The sequence below is a fragment of the Mytilus edulis genome, chromosome 10 (assembly GCF_963676685.1).
Source record: "Mytilus edulis chromosome 10, xbMytEdul2.2, whole genome shotgun sequence".
Taxonomy (NCBI): Eukaryota; Metazoa; Mollusca; class Bivalvia; order Mytilida; family Mytilidae; genus Mytilus; species Mytilus edulis.
This window is the reverse complement of record NC_092353.1, coordinates 68,538,065-68,558,759: the sequence shown is the minus strand read 5'-3', so window position 1 is coordinate 68,558,759 and position 20,695 is coordinate 68,538,065. Positions and strand designations below refer to the sequence as shown.

General features: G+C 30.9%; 1 protein-coding gene across 1 annotated transcript in view; it reads left to right on the top strand.

The window, feature by feature from the left end:
- LOC139491764 (zinc finger protein aebp2-like) overlaps positions 1 to 14,371 on the top strand; it is a 48,790-nt gene extending 34,419 nt beyond the window's left edge. Inside the window, exons 5-6 of the mRNA XM_071279615.1 lie at positions 4,010 to 4,077; positions 4,600 to 14,371. Of these exons, the coding sequence (XP_071135716.1) occupies positions 4,010 to 4,077; positions 4,600 to 4,747 (216 nt within the window). The 3' untranslated portion in view covers positions 4,748 to 14,371. The remainder of the gene's footprint in view (positions 1 to 4,009; positions 4,078 to 4,599) is intronic.
- Positions 14,372 to 20,695: the final 6,324 nt, after the last annotated feature.

Sequence of the window (20,695 nt, the reverse complement as noted above, 5' to 3'; positions counted from 1 at the left end):
CATAGCTCAGTAAGTCAATGTTTTAAGTCACATTCCATAGCACAGTAAGTCAATGTTTTAAGTCACATTCCATAGCACAGTAAGTCAATGTTTTTAGTCACATTCCATAGCCCAGTAAGTCAATGTTTTAAGTCACATTCTATAGCACAGTAAGTCATAGTTTTAAGTCTAATCCCATAGCACAGTAAGTCATCGTATCTAGTCACATTCCATAGCAAAGTAAGTCATAGTTTTAAGTCACATCCCATAGCACAGTAAGTCATTGTATCTAGTCACATTCCATAGCACAGTAAGTCAATGTTTTAAGTCACATTTGATAGCACAGTAAGTCACTGTGTCGAGTTACATTCCATAGCACAGGAAGTCAATGTTTTAAGTCACATTCCTTAGCACTGTAAGACGTTGTTTTAATTCACATTTCATAGCACAGTAAGTCAATGTTTTAAGTCGCATTACATAGAAAATTAAGTCAATGTTTGAAGTCGTTGTGTTAAGTCACATTCAATAGTATAGTAAGTTGATGTTTTAAGTCACATTACATAGAACATTAAGTCGTAGTTTTAAGTCACATTCCATAGCACAGTAACTCATTGTTAAAGTCACATTCCATATCACAGTAAGTCGTAATTTTAAGTCACATTTCATCGCTTTTTATGGTTTTGGCTGGTTTCATCTTTCTGTTAAGGTTTTGAGTTTTTGTTCATTTCTCAGATAGAATAAGTTTTTGCGTTGAATTTTTTATAATAAAAAGTTAATTGACTAGCTGACATGGAGATAATGATAATTGAAAATAATTCCAGTTCTATGCTTGGAACCATATTATTTAGTATTATGTAAAACATGGAATTATCACTCATTTTGGTAATTTAAATATTTTTTACCTGTCACACAGAAAACAAAGAAAATTCTATTTACTCTACTCGATTTTTCACACAAGTTTCAATAGAAACACAAGCATTTCTATGAATTTTCGGTACATAAACACTCACGTTTTATTAAGTTTTCTATGGTTTGCCTGGATTTTCATTGATTTACTAGTAACTGGTAATATGAAGCAGACAATTTCTGTAACCAAATTTTCCAAATATAAATATTGTTACGTGTGACTACGTGTGAGACAGTTATTGATGCTACCAAAGGCTTCATGTTGTTGGCATCTCAGTATGTTTTAATTTCAAGCATTGGGTTATTGCATGGCAGCATGGGTAAGGAACAGTTTTAGGGTTAGGGTTAATTAAATATATTTCTATATATGGAATGGTTCCTCTTAAGTAAAAGGACATAAGTTTATTCCCAAAATTTGTTACATTAGGTTCTGAAATTGATATCACATCAGAGTTGTATATCATACACCTTATCACTATTTGTCCACCATTACTGGACATCACAAGATTTTCGTAAAAACTTTTATAGTTGAAAATGCATAAATTCTCAGGTCAAGCCTTGCAGATTTCTAAATAGTGATAAGGTTTATGGTCTAGAGATTAGATGGACTCCATTTCTGTATTGTTTGAATTTAAGCCATTTTTCTCTTTTCCTTCCCTTTATGCACTGTTATTCTCTATTAATTTCAATATAATTAAAGACATTGGCCACCCATAAGGGTCTTTCACAGATTGTTTACGTTTTAGAATGGTAAGCTATTTCATTAATCCAGTAACTTGTCTAACATCATTACAAAATTTTTTTTGCTGATAAATTTGAAAATTGCTTCTTTATCTTATAATCTGTGGAATCAAAGACAAAATTCAAGCAGAAACCAGCAGGATCTCTACAAAATCCTGACCCACATTTGCATATCACTATTGAAATCTAGATGAGATGTTAGCAATGCATCAATATGCATGGAATATAATCTGTACAGAAAATTGTTAATATTTCAACTTTTTGTAAAAAAAACACAGTATAGCATCTGCCCCTGATGAAAGTTTTAAAATTACTACAGTATTAGATACACATTAAAAAAAATTAAGTAATACTTGAAAGATCAATCAAGTCATATAATAAAATATAATTTGAAAAAATTGAAGATTTAACAGTAAACTGAGATGACATCAGCCATAGTTACGGTTTTGAATTTTTTTCAATTTGGGAAATCAAATATAACTTATTGAAATACTACTCTTTGATATTACATGTGTGTCTTCAGAAGACTTATAAGAGATTTGGGGTATATGTCAATGAGACAGCAACCCAGCAACACTAAAAAATCAAGACAGGCGCATATGAAATATAAAATTATTTAAGGACCTATTTTAGATCTAACCTCAACATCAGTGACCAAAAAACATTCAGAAAATAAAAAACATCTGCATCAAGGTTGAAGCACTGCTTTAATTTAGATTGTAAATGTTATTATTTATCTATCAATATTTCACACTTTGTTCTAAGTCACATCTAAAGATGACTCATGCTTGCGACTTAATACATATTTTGTTCAAAAAGAATGTGGGATGTCAAAAGACTGCATTTCGCAGCTGCTCATTTTGAAAAGCATTATTTTAGTCTTTAGATAATTTTACAGATTTAATTGTTTTTTAACACCATTCAATTACATGCCTTCATGCAGTGATCCAAAGCATTGCACTGAAGTCCCAGCATGTGATCAATCTGGAATATATGTCTCATCCACTGGAATGGAATTGCCATTTGTTACAGAATCTTATTATGTGTATTCAAGGTTTTATAAACCTGTGTATTGAAAATCATGGCTTATTACATTTGGAATGGAAAGTAATAAAACTGTGAATAGAAAGGAGTGTTAACCATAATTCCAATTACAGGAATAATGATTAGAAGTTTTGTATTAGATTGGTTGATGTCTTTGAATTATGTTCAGGAATTAGGTTCAGCAGGAACCATACACCTGTTGTTTGATGTCTTTGAGTTAGGTTCAGGAATTAGGTACAGCCGGAACCATACACCTGTTGTTTGATGTCTTTGAATTAGGTACACTAGAAACTGTATACCTGTTTACCATAACTCCAATTAAGTGAAAGAGTATTAGTAATATTGTATTGTTGTTTGTTGTCATTTGGTTCAGTAGAAACCATACACTAGCTGGTAACCAATTTTTTCCCCAGTTCTATTATATAATTATTGTCACAATAACTCAATAAGGTGCAGTTTGGTCAACTAGTGCAAAATTATGCTCATTGAAAGTGAGATAATGAAGGTGCAGTGTGATTAAAATATTCTTTAATTCTAATTCCAATGATTGACTTTCTGTTTAAAGAGATGAACTCGAGCAGCAACCCTAAAAAAATAGGCACATTATTGCTAAGGACTTCACAATTGATCACTTGCAAGAAATTTGGGTATCATTGGTGCAGCTATTATGTAAATTTTCAAAAAATGTATTGATATAATTATTTATTATAAAGAAAAATAAAGCCTAAAAAAATCAAACAGAGAAGTTTAGAATCTTTATTTTAAAACTCCCTCCCTTTTGTTTAATGAAAAGTAACTTTAATCCTCCTTCATGTCCTTAGTTCAAATCTCTCTATCAGTTTTATGGATACAAGAGCTTCCACTTTTCATCTATTAATTGGGAAAAAATGAACAGGAGACAAGATTACGAGAAAATATAGTGGAATGGCCATAAATATTGAAGAAATAAGTTGTATAATATAAAATAATCAAACATTAACATGAAAATGGAATTTTTGATGAAAAACATGTACTTGAAACACTTCACTGGTCATTATACAAGCTTATGATAACTTTTAACTGTTTCCTTTGTGGAATCTAAAGATGATATTGAAAAGAATTTTAGAGAGAAAAGGAAATAATAAAAATAAAATTGAGAATGGAAATGGGGAATGTGCCAAAGAGACAACAACCCGACCATAGAGCAGACAACAACAGAAGGTCACCAACAGGTCTTCAATGCAAAGAGAAATTCCCGCACCCGGAGGCGTCCTTCAGCTGGCCCCTAAACAAATATATACTAGTTCAGTGATAATGAACGCCATACTAGTTTATTTATTGGTCATATTTTTTTTTATAGGTAATAGCCAGAAGAACAGAAGATAGCTGTAAAGCCAAGGTTTTATTACAATGGACACCCAGGAATGTGTAAGTTGTCGTCTGCTAATTAAGGTGAAAGTACACAATCTTGTTACAGATGATATATTTAGTAGATGAATAATTAAACAACATTTCAAGAGATAATTCAATTACTCAGAAACAGGAAATGTATTGTAATTATCAAGAAATAGCATAAGTACTCAGAATCTGGAAATATATTGTATTTTTGTTTTTGATGCCCTCACCACTAGGCTTCTGTGATAATTTTGTGTTGATAACCCACCACAAAGCTGTATTGTTAATTTTGTTGAACCTGCCAACTCTGTCGCAGAAGCTGGATAGAGGGATAGTGGTTCAGTGACTACTTGAAAAAAGTAAGGATTTTTAGTAGTATTATTAATTTCTCTCTTATTATGACTAATATGATGTAAAAATGGTATATATTGCTTATATCAACTGAGAGTATCAATTAAAAAGTTATAATTACAGACTACACAACCAATCATATATTAATGCTGGCTACCTTCACCTTCTAATCGTATGTCTTTATTTTGATTTCATTTTTTTCAGAATTCCAGACTCCTGGGTATCAGAAAAAGAAGCTAAGTCTTTATCAACCTGTGTCATTCCACTCAGAAAACTACCTCGTGACTCGGTCACGGCGTTACATCCATCCTTGTTTAGTCAGCATCGCTACAGAAGACATAGGCGGAAATGACGACCATCATCTTCATCATCAACACAGAGAAGAAGATATTTTATTAATCATTATTTTGACCAAGTATTTTAGATTCCGTTGAATCTCAGGGATAAAAGTTGATCATTGAAGGCTGACGATGCTGTTCAAAATATGTTCTTATTCATGTCATACGTGTGATTTAAAGCGTGAATGGTTAAACAAGTCCTTTTCAAATTTCCACTTAAATGCACATGCTTTTGTTTGTACATGTATTTGCTAGATAACATATTTTATAAGATGACAAAAATGAAAAATTTAGGGTTTCTGGGCTTTGATTATTTTTTTTTTTTGAATGAAGTTTAGCTTCAAATTCTTTATATGTATTTTTTTTTATTTGGACATAGGTTCAATTTAAACTAGGTAGTTAGATGTTTGATGAATTCAAAAGGTTTAATTTTAAAATTGTCACTGCATATTGTTATCTCACATCAACACCAAATATTCATGTAGTTCATATTGTACTGCTATAAAACATTGCATTTATTTTGGGAAATTTGAAAGGACATTGCTAATCATTCAAGCTTAAGAAAGGTGCAATAGAAACTGTACAACAATGATCAAATCACTCAGGCACAATGGATTATAAATTTGAAAATTGTCTCAAAATTCCTCATATCAAATGTATATTACCTCCCTTGGGAGTCACAGTTATTTCCCTTGAAATTTTATATTCTGATGATATTGGTTAATTATGACCATATTGTCAATATTTGCTGCAAACATTATGTTTATTTTTTTGCTTTATACTGTGTATATTATTATTTTTGCCATTTTTTTTTAAAATAATTGTAAAAAGACTGAAATTTAAGTTATTAAATTTCCTTTGTAGAGGTAGATTTGATTAATTCACAAAATGTATTCCAGTCAGTCAGAATCATGAAATGAAATGACCAAAATTAAATTATGTGCACAGTAGTTAATTTAAACCATGACATTTTTTTTAACATCACTAGTTTATGTAGTGCCTTACACAATGTATGTCACTGTAGAAAGTTCATTTTTCTTAGATAAAAAAAATATACAATCTAATTGAAATCATTTGATGTACACATTTTTTCCACACAGATAAGACTTATGTTCATTGTAGAGAAAGTTTAAAAAAGCATAAGCAAACAAACAATTTAGCAAGTGTTTTTTTTTTTTAGATTTCACATTTGACATATAATTATAAAAAAGAAAAATTTTAATAATTGAATTTCTGTTGACGGCATTTATTTGCAATGGACAATTTAAAAAATTCTTGAATTCTTTTACAAATTCATAATTTTCCTTTCAAATTAGCAGATATACATGCCAAATTTCTCCAAATCTCAGTGGTACAGTATGGTGTTTTTCATTGCTACTTGTGACAATATTTTTGACCTCATCATTCAGTAAACTCATTATAACCTTCTGCAATAAAACATGAAAAACATCATTAGCCTGTTTAGATTGTACACTATGATATGAATTTATTGTTCAAATTTGGGAAAATTCCTATGTAACAATATTTTCATAATATAATGTTTAAATATAGAAGAAAATATCATGGAAATTTGATCCTATTTGGAACATAAAATCTGATTTTTAGATTACCAAATACAGAAAAAGTTGAATATCAGTCATTATATATGTTTTAATTTTTGTGTTTTTGTTTTTAACTAATTTTTAACTTGTTACATAAACTCATTATTATTTTTTACTATAAATAAACTTTATTTTTAAACTAAAATCATAAAACTTACTTCTCATTACATTTTGCTGCTGATTTCTCATCTAGATTAAATGCTTACCTTCAATTTTGAGTAATACATAGAAATGTTTGACCTTTACCCTTTTTATGAGGTTTTAATTTGATAAATGATTTAATGCAATATTGTCTGCATGAAGCAACACCGATAATTTCCTGTCCGAGATGTCAATGCTAATATTCAATTCATTCAGTTCATTCAGTTCATCTATTATGTCATTTATGAAAATTGAAAACAATGTAGGTGATGAATTGTCACCTTGTTTTACACCAGACAATTTTGATTTTCATCTCTGTAAAGATCACCTAGTAGGACAAGGACTATTATATAAGAAATAGTTAAAAGAGAGGTATTACTATTTGATACATAATTAAGATCCAGGACATTTTAAATGTCTAGTCAGATTGATATTTAAGTGCAATTATTTAGTTTTCATTAATTTTTGTCTCGCCTTGACAGAGTCAAAAAGCGAGACATAGGTATACTGTTTCAGGCGGCGGCGGCGTCAACAATGTATTAGTTTGTGATTAGGTCTAGTTCATTATGAACCACTAGTGGTAGGTCAATGATATTTGATATGCAGTTGTATTAGCATTGGCACATCTCATTACCATGGAGATTATGTGGCCCCCACACCCTCAGTCAAGTTCTATTGACTTTGAAACTTTTCATAGTTTACATGTATTAGTTTGTGATTAGGTCAATTTATGGGGAACCACTAGTGGTAGGTCAATGATATTTGGTATGCAGTTGTATAAGCATTGGCATATCTCATTTCCATGGAGATTATTTGGCTCCGCCCCTTAGTCATGGTCTATAGACTTTGAAAATTTTACATGCATGTAGTTTACAAGTTAATGTTTGTGTTTAGGTTTGTTTAAAGGTAACAACTTATGATAAGTCAATGATATTTGGTATGCTGTTGTATCAGCATTGGCACATCTCATTCCATGGAGATGGTTTAGCCATGTACCTTGAGTTATGGTTCATCGACTTTGTATATTTGCATTATCAAAATAACAAAAAGGGGAGACATATCTCTGTGATAACAGTTTATTTGTCTTAATCATTAGATTTCATAAATATTCTGATAAGTTAATTGTATTTGTATCGACAAATGAATTAAAGTCAATTTGTTTTAAATATGGAATACATTAAAAGTAAAGACAATTATTTATTTAAATTACCTTATAAACATTTCATTATATGCTTATTTTTTCATTAGAATTCATACAAAATGTTTAAAGAAAGCATTCACCTTTAGAAGGTGTAATATAATTTCCAGTTTGATTATTTTGAGACTAAAGAAAAGATCAATTTTGGTTATATCCATTTTGTAAATGGTTCCAAATGTCATATTGGTTAGAGAGGGATCACTGAAAGTCTACCTAATTATGAGGATTGCCAATGAAATATGAATATAAAAAGATAACAGTTCTTTTCAAATCAGCCCACTGGTTCCTTGTTAGTTGTTTACAAGAACAGGTAACTACCAACCATTTGTTTTGTAAATAATAAAAAAAAAACAGGCAAAATTTTCCATATTTACACATATCAATAGATAATATATGCCGTTAAAATGCAATGTAGCATAACTACATTCACCGATAGTAAAATTGCTTTATACTGCATATTATCTTGTATGAACAATACTTGACATAAGATTCTTTTTTTATGAGCGAAACATAGCATTAATTATGTCCCCTTTGGAAAATATTTTAACGCTTTTTTTACACAAATTCATGTAAAGATTGTAGAACATCTGCTGAGTTCAAAGCTTTGCCACTGATATTCTTTCTCAAATAATGAAACCGGTAACAGTCTTATTTATATCAATCCTACCTCATATGCCTCAATGAATTAGGCTTTCGTTCATTTGACTTGCACTATCTTGTAACAGTGTATTATCGAATATCATATATACAAACACCAGCCATTAGGTAATCACGATGAAAATGGGAGAATTTCTACTGAATAAAAGTGCCTTCAGAGTATAAGTGTACTTTGCTCAACATGGCCAGTAAAAGAAGACTTCAAAAATGTGCTACAAATCGATAGTTTTTGTTAGAAGCTGATTTGATATCTGTATGAAAGCATGATCTAGTTGAAAAAATCATAATGTAGCTAGGTTTGAATCAGAATTGGGGTACCAGAAAAGTACATGTGTAATATTTAACCTGAGAATAAGAATAGAATGAATTTTAGTATGTTTTAAGACTTATTAAAGATAATACCGGCCCTTAAAAGTTAGTGATAATAAATTATGACAAAAAGGCAAAAGCATAGGATATCATATTTTTTTTTTTTCACAATCTTTTGATCTCTCCAATGAAGGTACATTTAGTTAGAAAGGATTGATTAAAAATAAATGTGTAGTCTAAATTAATGAAATTGTAATTTGTATTTATAAAAAAGGAGTTTTGTATTCAGCATTTACATTATCATCGGTTATGTATTTCAACATCAGATACTTTAAATGTGTTAACTATTTTTCTTGCAACTGTCACGGTCAGTTGAATTGAAAAAAAATATTTGCAAATGGTATTTAAACAATTGTAAGAAGTTGTAATATACCAATGATACAGCTTTATTCAGATAAACTGTCATTAAAATAAACAATTTCATTTCTCAACCTCTTGAATTTTTAAAAGTTTTAACTTTTATTAACAAATTTTTTGTATCAACTCCTTGAATTTTTAAAGTTGAACTATCATTAAAGTTTTGGTAGAATTGACCAGCTGCAATAAAAAGGTTAATACTAGAAGTGTTTCTGGAGTAAGTAAGCATCACCTTCAATTGCTTGTAAAATGTAGGGATTTAGTAAACTTGTAATTTGAAAGTTTGTGATTTAAATGAGTATTCAATGAGTTGGCATATAAATAGTCTGAAAATTTAGACATGCAATCAAGTCACATATATTAGTTTCGTGGTTGTCTAATTGGTTTAAGCTAGACCAGCCATCCAAAAAGAATCTACTTTTTGACAATTTTTATTGTGTGATTGGAAGTGGTGCTTGAAATACATAATTAACTCTTTAAGAGTTTACACTAACATATCTTTAATTTTGTGTACACATGCTTTAATATAATGTTTAACACTATCATGCAGTTTCCATTGTAACTTTGAAACATCCATTATTATTATAAAAACATACTAGTTATTGATCAGTAAAATAAGAACTGTGATATTTTTTGTGATGAATTTTTATTATAACATTACCAAATAAGCTATGACCCATGCTATTGGAAGAGTGCTAGAGGTTAATTAAGGGGAGGTAAATCTTGGTTTAGGGAGATAACTCTATAAATCACTAATGTGTTTGAAATATACTTTTTGGTCAATGCTTTTTAAGCATTCTTTGAAACTGAAATAAAATAGTCTGTGTTAACCAGCAGCTTAGAATATTTTGATGAAAGTAGTTGGCACAAATGTAGCAGAAATTTTTAAGAGTTATGTCCCTTGTCATGGATTTTTGATATTTGGTCCCTGCTTATCATAAACAAAATTTGTGATTGTTTGGGATCTGTAATAGCAAGATTGTAAAATTAAGCTTTAGGACTTGAAACACTTAAATTACAACATTTAATAAGAATTATTTTTATCACTGGTTAAAATGTAAGAAAACAGTAAATGGTATTTGTACCCCAAGAGATGCGATTTCCAAAGGAGAAAACAATATGAGAAAACAAAACACATAAACAGCTCAGTGTAAATAGTCCATGCTCGGAATACTAGCCAAAAACTTATGCAGGGTCATATCACAAAACAAGCAAACTCAGGGTGAAAAAACATCAAAATGGTAGATTTTATAATGCCATCTAAAGTACATGTCATGTGTGTCAGCGTTGTCAGTATTGTCATCACCATTGTCATCCATTATCAACGTTGTTACCTATATCCTACGTAACGGTAAATCATGTGTATGCATGTAATTTTGTGAATCAATAGTGTGTGTTATTTTATTTGTGTGGATATTTATAGTGATCTTAAGAATTGTAGTAAAAATGTCATGAATGAAATATATACATCCTATATTATTGCTATAGAAAATGTTATACACAACAGCCAAATTTGTATGCTGTGTTGGATAGAAGTTGATAATGAGTGATAATTTAGAAAAATCTTTAAAAAAAAAAAGCCAACAAATTTCTAAAGCATCTTTTAACCATTGCATCAGGAGGCATTTCAAAGAAAATGTTGAAAGTCATAAACAGTACAGTAAAACTTGAGCTGTCTTATTCTTAAAATAAATATTACATTTTAAAGCTCAACCTAGCATAAGTGATGATATATGTTGTTTACAGTTGTGATTTGGTGTTAACTCTTTCTCTAAGATAAGATGATGTTTTATAATATTCAAGTTCTATCTAGCACTGTCAGTTTGAAAATACCATTGAAAATAAAGTCTTAATTATAATATTGGCAACATGCATTTATATGTTTGTACCTTTCACAAACTTTTGAACATGCTTCTATTTGTATTTATTGTGAGGCCTATCAATTAGACAATAGAAGTGGTAGCGATTATGTATATATTTTCCAATTAAAGTGAAGAGTTCAAGTGTTTGCTATTTTCCATTGGTCTGAAGTTTGAATGGAAACCCTTAGATGCACATTAAAATTGTAAAGAAAATACATTGTACATAACAAAAAAATAAATGATGTAAAATTGAAAATATGAATTTTAAATGAAATATGGTTTTGTACTATGTTTTCACTTATTGCAATGTAAATGAAGTAAAATGAACCAAATGAAGTGGGATGCAGAAATTAATTATGTGAACAATCAGAATGTTCGTCAGGGTTTCTATGTATCTTAATATCTGCCTGTGCTTATATTTGTGAGAATGCTAATTGATAATAACAATTGTACATATTATACAATATTTATTGACAACAATTTTGACTATTTATTTTTTTTATCACGAAGCTCAACCTAATGGTAGATATTTTGTATTATATAAATAGGTAGTGCAAACTTGATTTTTTTCACAATGAATGAAGCAGCGATTTAACAGTATTTATTTAGCCGCAATAGATTGATTGTCATATATATACCGGTACACAAATATCAATAAAGATCTGATTTCTTAATTCATGTAAAAAAAAAATTTATTTATTTTCAAATTTAAAAACAATTAAGTTTGAATGATTTATTTCTTACAACATCAATTTCAAAGTAATAAAACTTGAGTAAATTTTAAATACATAAATGGATTATAATCCACACTTTGATTACGAAACTTTTGACTATTGGCACTTGTTTGACTGAATAGCTGTGAATGATTGAAAAATTCTGTATAAAATATGTAATAAAATAGTTATTTTATGTTATATACACATGAGAAATTTAGAGCTTGTTATGAATGGGGTAAAATGACTAGAAGTTTATTATCATAAAAAAAGATGTGCTAAACGGAGCCATGAAATGGCATAATGAAAAATCCAAGAGCTCAAAGAATGTTTTGTGTAGAGGCATGATTTACTTCTTGGCAACTTTCCAATTACAAATTATTCTATGTTTCCTTTTTGAGTTTTTTTCTTATTTATCTTAGTTGCTATTCAGTTTTGTGAAAAAATTTTGAGAACTTTTTGTGGACTTGTTAATATTTTCAAACAATTTATACCTTGAATTTTGATATTTTGTTAGAAGCTAGATTTCAGGCGTCTCAGATCAACACTTTAACGTCATGAGATTTTGATGTTTTTGTATTGTACAAAATTGATTGCTGTACAACATTATTACTTTGTTAATATTGTATTTAGTTTGTATATATATAAGTAAAACAAGGCTGTGTGATGTTTTTACTGTTGTCTGTTGTTAAGGTATTTTGTTAAGTAGGTCACAGCAATCAAATTTTATTCAGTCAACTTGTTAGTTATTACTGTAGATTTGGAAAATATTGCAAAAAATGGGAAAGGGTTATAATCGCAATAATTAAAACTCGCATTCTGAAATTTTTTATATAAATCAAACAAGATTTTTCTGAATATCGCAAAAATTAAAATCGCAATTAAATTAAAATGACAAAATTGCAATAATTTCTGAATTTACAGTATTTTTTCACTGAAGTATTTGTAGTTCACTGATCTTATTGAACCAATTTGATTTTCTCTATTTTATTAGAATCACTTGTTGGTAAAACTTTTATATGGTGCTTCTGAGACTGATAGTAGATTTCTATTTTGTAGTATTTAATCTTTTAAGAAACCCGTCTAAGCAGAATATTTTTCCTGTTCTTATCAAAGGCTCTTCTTAGTCAATTAAAGTAGATGATAAAAGCTGGAGGCCAAGTCAAAGCTAGAATATTTTTCTGAGAATTCTGTTATAGTGAATTTATCAAAAAAAAATTGATATTCTCTGACTTGGCATTATTGCTATCGATTCATCAAGATAATTGATTAATAAGAGCATAAACTATTAAGTTTTTGATATATTTATTTCTTTTTCTGATTGTGACCGTTAAAAAGGTAAATTCTAGTGTCAGAGGCATTTCATGTGGTTAGTTTTTTGATAAGCTTTAAATACAAAAGATATATTTCTGTTGTAAAGTTTGAGAGAAAGTTGTAAAATATAATTTTTAGAAGCTTTGACAAGTTTAAATGTTATGATTATTTGTTTTTGAAATATTTTAAACTGTTGCTTAGATACAATATGGAATTATACATAGGGAATAAAATGGATTGTATGTTGTATAAATTATCACGAGATATTTTGTGTTATGGTTAATTATTCTTGATATTTATATATTTTGTCGTCATCCCTTTGTATGGGAAATTTAATTTTGAATTTCACACCTTGTAGTGTATACTGTTGGGGTAGGGATGGGAAGAGTTCTGAAACACCAATTCCTGTCGTTATAGGATGTCTGAAATGCTAAATTTGACTTATCAAGTTACCTTTTGAAATGAATTACTCACCTTCATGAGAACGAGTACCTTTGGTGTTTAGATACAGTGAAGCAAATTTTGAATTAATTTTGACTTTTTATATACAACCTTCTAAAATATATTCTGTAATGGATTGGATTACAAGATTGAAGTAAAAATAAAATTTCATATATAACGCAAATCAATTTTCAAAAAGAAAAAGGTGTATTTTTGAGACAGACCATATGGGTTACCACTTTGTACATTCTAAACCAATTCATATACAGGTCTTCATTATGGAATATTTATGCTTAAACTGGATTTTATACATCTATTAAATAGTGGGTCTTTTTTTAAAGATCTGCAATATAATTTATATTATTTACATTTTGGGGTACAAATTTTATGGCAGTCTTTTTAAAACAGACCAAAGTTGTTTATTAAGGACCTTTCCTATATTTAGGTCATTTGACAACTAACTTTTTAATATTGGGTAATAAACTTTTGTACTGGTTTTAAAAGACCATTTTATGTATATTTAAGAATGATCTTTCTGGGTCTCTAGTAGACCATAAATTTATATATAAGGGTATGAATTGTGTATGGGCCTTTGTGGACCGTGTATGGTCCTCCATGGACCGTGTATGGTCCTCCGTGGACTGTGTATGGTCCTCTGTGGACTGTGTATGGTCCTCTGTGGACCGTGTATGGTCCTCTATGGATCGTGTATAGTCCTCAATGGACCATGTATGGTCCTCCGTGGACCGTGTATGGTCCTCCGTGGACTGTGTATGGTCCTCCGTGGACCGTGTATGGTCCTCTATGGACCATAAGGTCTCCTCTAGACCACTAAGGGTTAATTGCTTTTGTATAGAATGCTGATGAGTGTGTAAATGGGTGTTGTCTATATTTATTATCATCTCATCTCTCATTTCATCATTCTTCTTTTTAGATTGTAATTTAGATGGTTTTGTATAAAAATAAAATGAAATTTAAATATGAATATTGTTATTTTATTACATGCACAAACAAGAAATGGGGGTCAGGCTGTGAAAGTGCTGTTTCTTTGCTTTGGGTATGTTTGAAATGATTTGTGTCAATTTAAACTTATACCTTTCTTTTCCATATAAGGTTTCATGTTCCATCAAAGGGTTTAATCTGCTCTAGAATGAGATTTAGTGTTTCTTTTTGTCTCCCACATAGTTATTTATGTCTCAACTGATGGACGTCAGGCTGTGAAAGTGCCATTTCTTTGCTTGTGGTTTGTTAGAAAGGATTTTGTGTCAATTTCAACTTAAAGCTTTCTTTTCCATTTCTTATTAGAGTTTCATAGTCCATCAAAGTGGTTAAATCCTGTATTAAATGAAATATATTCAGCGTGTCTGTCCATGTCAGAAATTTTGCATGTTCAAAGGTTTTTAAAATCTCTGTTTGCTCTTTATTTATCCATTTTATTCCCTTTAACTCTTTTATGGATCATTTTCTGTCCTATAGATTTCCTATTCATGCCCCTGTAACTGGAATTTGGGGGCATATTGTTTTACCCCTGTCTCTCCGTCAATCCCATTATGGGTATAAACTGTTCCAGATAACTCTTCCTACAGTTAGAGTTCTAGGAATTGCCCACTTTGCTGGCTGTTTGTACATACAGTGAAACCTGATTAAACTGAACCCTGAATAAACCGGAAACCTGTCTAATCCAAACTTGTTCTGAAGACCAATCATATCACATGTTATGCATTGTGAACCTGATGAAACCGAATACCTGCCAAAACCGAACAAAATCTCATGTCCTGAAAGGGTTCGGTTTAGTCAGGTTTTACTGTATATTGAAGATGTGAATGTGGCCAGGGTTTTGATTCTGATTTTATATTTGCATTGATGACCCATTGTTGAGTCTTTGGTTGTTCACTGCTCTCTGGTTAGGTTGTCTCTTTCTCTTGACACATTCCTTGTTTTTAATTATGGTGGATTCATTTATCATTTTCACGAATACTTATTTTTCCTGTTTTAAGGACAGCTTATATTTTTATTGATATTCATGGATTTGCCTACCAGCCTTTAGAAAATATGTGTACTTCATGGAACATGTAAAACCTTGTATATCTTTAACCAAGGAATCCACACAAAATTATATCCTACAAATAATGCATCAACTCTTTTAAAAAGGGGACAATCATTAAAGCAGGTATAAGAAAGAAGGACAGCACCAAAGCCAAAAGAAAAGACTAACAGTATTAAAGAGGGAAAAAAATATTTGAAAACTTAAGCCTGAGCTATATGCACAAGGAAAAAAAAACAGGGGACATTTTGGAAAGGCTATCTTGTATACATTGTTCATCTGTTCATTTGCCAGCACTTAAACTTCCAGTTGTGATAATGAAAAGTTTTCAACATTAGATTGAAGAGGGGAAGAGAAGCTATTCTGATAACCCATTACAAGGTAAAGCATGTTTGTATAAAGCCTAATAACAAATTTAAGGAAGGCCTTATTTGTATTTCCCAAGGAAACTGTGTTGAATTTTTTTTTAATGGCATGTCTGTTTCTATGATTTACAACAATTTGGTAAACAGGAAGTAGATTATCAATGTATCTGAAATCATGTCACACAGTAAAATAAAAAAAATCATGCAGCTCTGGTTTGTAGAGTCTCATATAAATGTGACCTAAACTAAATGAGACAGATGGACATACCACCGACCAGGGTAATAAATTAGCCCCGGTCAAATAAAAAACAACCAGCCATTTATGAAAGGTTCCCATGCTACTTTGAAAACGGATCAAATCCAAAAGTAAAAATCTATTTGCTGATGTAGAAACAAGATAAAAATAGTGAGCAGTGTTCCTTTCCCAAACTATGCTATTGTTTCTTTCAAGAACAAACAAGAGGATGCATGTCACTGTTGTTGCGCTAAGCATACCCAACTGATAATTCAAAGTATAGGCAAACAGTATGTAGGTGTCAGAACAAATCTCAAAAGTACTCGGACATCACATCTCATCCATATTTCGCTACATTATAGCCTTTTTGTACTGAAGCAGCGTTAAGTAATCCCCAATCAATCGATCAACTCGTTCAAGGATTGGTTATCAGAACAGGCTTGTGATACAGTAGTTCGAAATATAGACCACTTGACTGTCAAGACCCCTCATCCATATAAATCTAATGACCAATATGAAGTCATTTTGTTCAGTAGTATCTTAGAAATAAACTCATCATGGATACCAGGATTAAATTTTTATATTTACCGGTACGCTAGACGCGCGTTTCGTCTATAAAAGACTCATCAGTGACGCTTGAATCAAATAATGTTCAAAAGGCCAAATAGAGTATGAAGTTGGAGCGATTGAGGACCAGAAATTCCTAAAGGTTTTGTCAAATACAGCTAAGGTAATCTAGAGAAAAGAGTGACAAAAATATCTAATTGATGAATGCTTAGAAAGACAAAGTCATTGCTGTAGAGGCCCAACTCTTAGAGCACCCTTCCGGGGCATCTGAGATCATCCCTAGTTTTTTGATGGGGTTAGTGTTGTTTATTCTTTAGTTTTCTATGTTGTGTCATGTGTGCTGTTGTTTGTTAGTCTTTTTCATTTTTAGCCATGGTGTTGTCATTTTGTTTTAGATTTATGGGTTTGACTGTCCCTTTGGTATCTTTCGTCCCTCTTTTAGAGAAGGGGAATAATTGAATATATTACAATTTTCCCATTTGGATTGTATCTAGAAAAGGGATAACGCTGCCCACAAATTTCCCAAGAATTGTACCTTCATAAATCATCATTGAAACAGCCGTTTGAGTCAATTTATACCATCAACTGCATATGTATCTCATTTCTTGAAAATAAGAGACAAAAACAAAAACATATAGATTATCTGTATTTCAACAAAAGTATAACATCACATACATGTATATATTTTTCAATTTTAAATTTATAGACATATATAATAAAAATATGAATTTGTAAAGCATAGTATAATATTGTGTTTGACATAAATCGTGTTGGAAACTGTTGAGACAGAAATATTAAATAATTCTTCACTCTAAACCCTGATATTGTTACACACAGTTTTAGGATATCTTGATTAAAAAAAGCATAAGGGAGATAATTATAGTTTGAATTAGTTATATAAAGGACTACCTATTTTAAATATTCCTTTCAGAATGGTTTATTTGCTATTTTACTTTTAAGCATTAGAAATGAGTCAAGATTTTGGATGTGTCAAGGTAAGGAGGCACATATTGTAAAAATAAACTTACATGTATTTTTTGGCATACAAATATTTGTACGGCCACAAGATTTTTGAATGTAAAGATATTATGTAATCATAAAATTAAATCATCTGGCAATCAAAAATTCTGTTCAGATCTTGTAGATTGTTAGGTTAATCAAACACAAAACTCAATAGCATTGTAATTATTTTACGTAAATTCATAACATATAAAAGAGTTTAAAAAAATACCAGATTAAGAGTACAAAAAATTGGAATCCTTAAATACATGTATTTTTTTTTATTGGACGGAAAATTGTATAATATGCACAAATAGATGGGCAGGAATTCGCTAATGCTACTTTAGTGTGACATTGTAAGAAAAAAATAAAAATCATTATAAGCTTCTAATTTTTTTTACAAATTATTGCTACAAATGGTGTCCTTCTATTTGTAACCAAAAAAATCATTTTTAAACTTACGTCAGTTCGGAACCAAAGCAAATAATGAGTTTGGAGCATGTAACATGGACACTTTTTCCAAATTGAGATTAATGATTCCTTAACTTATTCAACATTCAATATCATATATATTGATCACAAAACATTGTCTATCATCAAAACTCTAAAATTTATATTTTCATTTCTTTCAGAAATTTTGTGAAAGCAAGTTTCCTCTACTTTTCTGTCAATGTTACATGCAATGTTTAAGAGATAAATACAGTAAGAATCATTTTCTTTCTGAGCATGTAAAGGCTCTTTTTCATTGTGTTACCCTCACATTAAAAAATTGTATTAATATTTTTGCAATTATTTCATTTCTGTCATAAAATAGTGACTTAAATGTTGCATGTAACGTGGACACAAAAAATATGAATAATGAACCATGCCAGAATTGACCTTAAAAGATATAAAAAGCCTCCAAACAACCATCTGAATGTAAATTATACAATTATACTGCCACATTTCTCATATATGATATTATTTAAATAGTGGTTAATACCAAAACCATTCACCTAAATTTCAGACAGCAGACATATTTTTTAACTATACCAGTAGTTATGCTTGTTCATGTTGGTACACTATGGAAGGCTAAATTAAACGATATTCAAATGTCAAAATAACCAGAAAAATAAAATTAAGACCAAAGATAGATCAATTGATGAAGGAGTCATCCAAAATTTCCACAACATGAAACATTTTTATATCAGTAAGCAGGGATCTCCATGGATGAAAATTGAACCATGGAGGAACTTTCACCATTACAAACCGTGTCTACGCTGTACAGTGTAGCGCGATCGGAAGTATTTTATTCGGAATTACGATACGATATTTCTTTACAGGAAATATTTATAAGTTTTTACTTTTAAACTTTTAAAGTAATTCTAAATTATCGTTACAGCAGTACTCGAGTTATTTGCAATGAAATAACATTTACTGTTATGCGTCTTATTTTGTTCTTCTTAAAAAAGGGGGATGCTGATTGCGTAAGTCAAAAGAAAGCACGTGTTCGACTTGTTAAACTGTTTTCTTTGTAACTGGATTATTAATTTATTTATATAATCTAAATTATCATAATCATTTGCTGAAACTTAGTTGATTAATTCGACAAATGGATAGTCTCTCCTCAGATAGTATTCTCCTGTCTGGTTTGTTGATCTACCTGTACAAGCTCAGGTACAAGTGATTAGCGATCTTAATCCAGATATCCCTCAGGCGTTAGAACTGTGTTGGATTATAACATAAAAAGCCTAAGGGTTATGCAATTACATGCATTTGATTATAATTGATAAAAAAATGGCGTCGGGCTACAAAAAATGATGAAGTTTTGAACGATGGCGGAAGACAATTTAACGATGGCGCAAGATAATTTAACGATGGGGCGAGTCATTTGACGATGGCGCAAGACATTTGAACGATGGCGGGGCGCCATCGTTAAACAGGCCATGGAGATCCCTGAGTAAGTAAGCAACCCGTTTTGTTATGCACAGGGATGCGATTGATAAGAAGACAACCACACAACCATCAGCATCCACGAAGTTTCTCACTCAATAACTAATACTGACAAAGTAAGGGTACAAAATGATTACATGTATCCCTCATTCATGTGACACAGTTACACTTAAAACTAATAGTATGAAAAGCCAAGACAAAATATGGACAAATCTACGAGAGGTTGATACAGCTGCATTTATTGAGAATCTTATTTTCAATCGTTTACATAACTTCTATAAAGAACAATTTGGGTTTCATCTTTGAGGTTGTTGTCTGATAGACATATTACCCTATATCTCGTTTTATTTCTGCTGGTTAATCTTACATTTATGATAACTTTTATAGATTTCTATAATGAGCATCAGTAAATACACATGATACATGTGTTGACTGGTGAATGAAAAGGGATAAATAAACAAGATTTTGAAATAACTATCTTCTACACTGCTGTAGAATGGTCAAATTGGAGATCACTAGTATGTCTGCATACACAGTCACCATCATCTGGTTTTCTGACACAGAACTACTATCTGACTGGCTGAAAGGACCGTCACCACCTGACTCACTAATAGGGACCTTATCAGACTGGCTAACACAGACATCATAATCTGCCAGGCTGATAGGGTTATCACCATCTGACAGGCTGAAAGGGATATCACCATCTGACTGGATGACAGGGACATCACCATCTGACTGGATGACAGGAACATCACCATATGACTGACTGACAGGAACATCACCAACTGACAGACTAATATGAACATCACCATCTGCCAGGCTGACTAGGACATCACCATCTGTTGGCTGACAGGGACATTATAATTACCCTCTGACTGGCTTACAAGAACATCACAGACTGACTGACTGACAGGAACAAATAAAAACTAACTGATTGACAGATATGTACATCACCATCTTCCAGGCTGACAGGGACATCACCATCTGTCTGGCTGCCAGGGACATCACCATCTGACTGGTTGACAGGGACAGTATCTTTTTGCAGCATCTTCCTGAGAGTTTTCTTCATCACATTTATTGCTGATCATCTTTTTCTTTCTTAGGTTTATATTGCCTGTAGATTTTTTTTATTAAAAATTGCATGTAAATTTTCAAGACCGACACCAA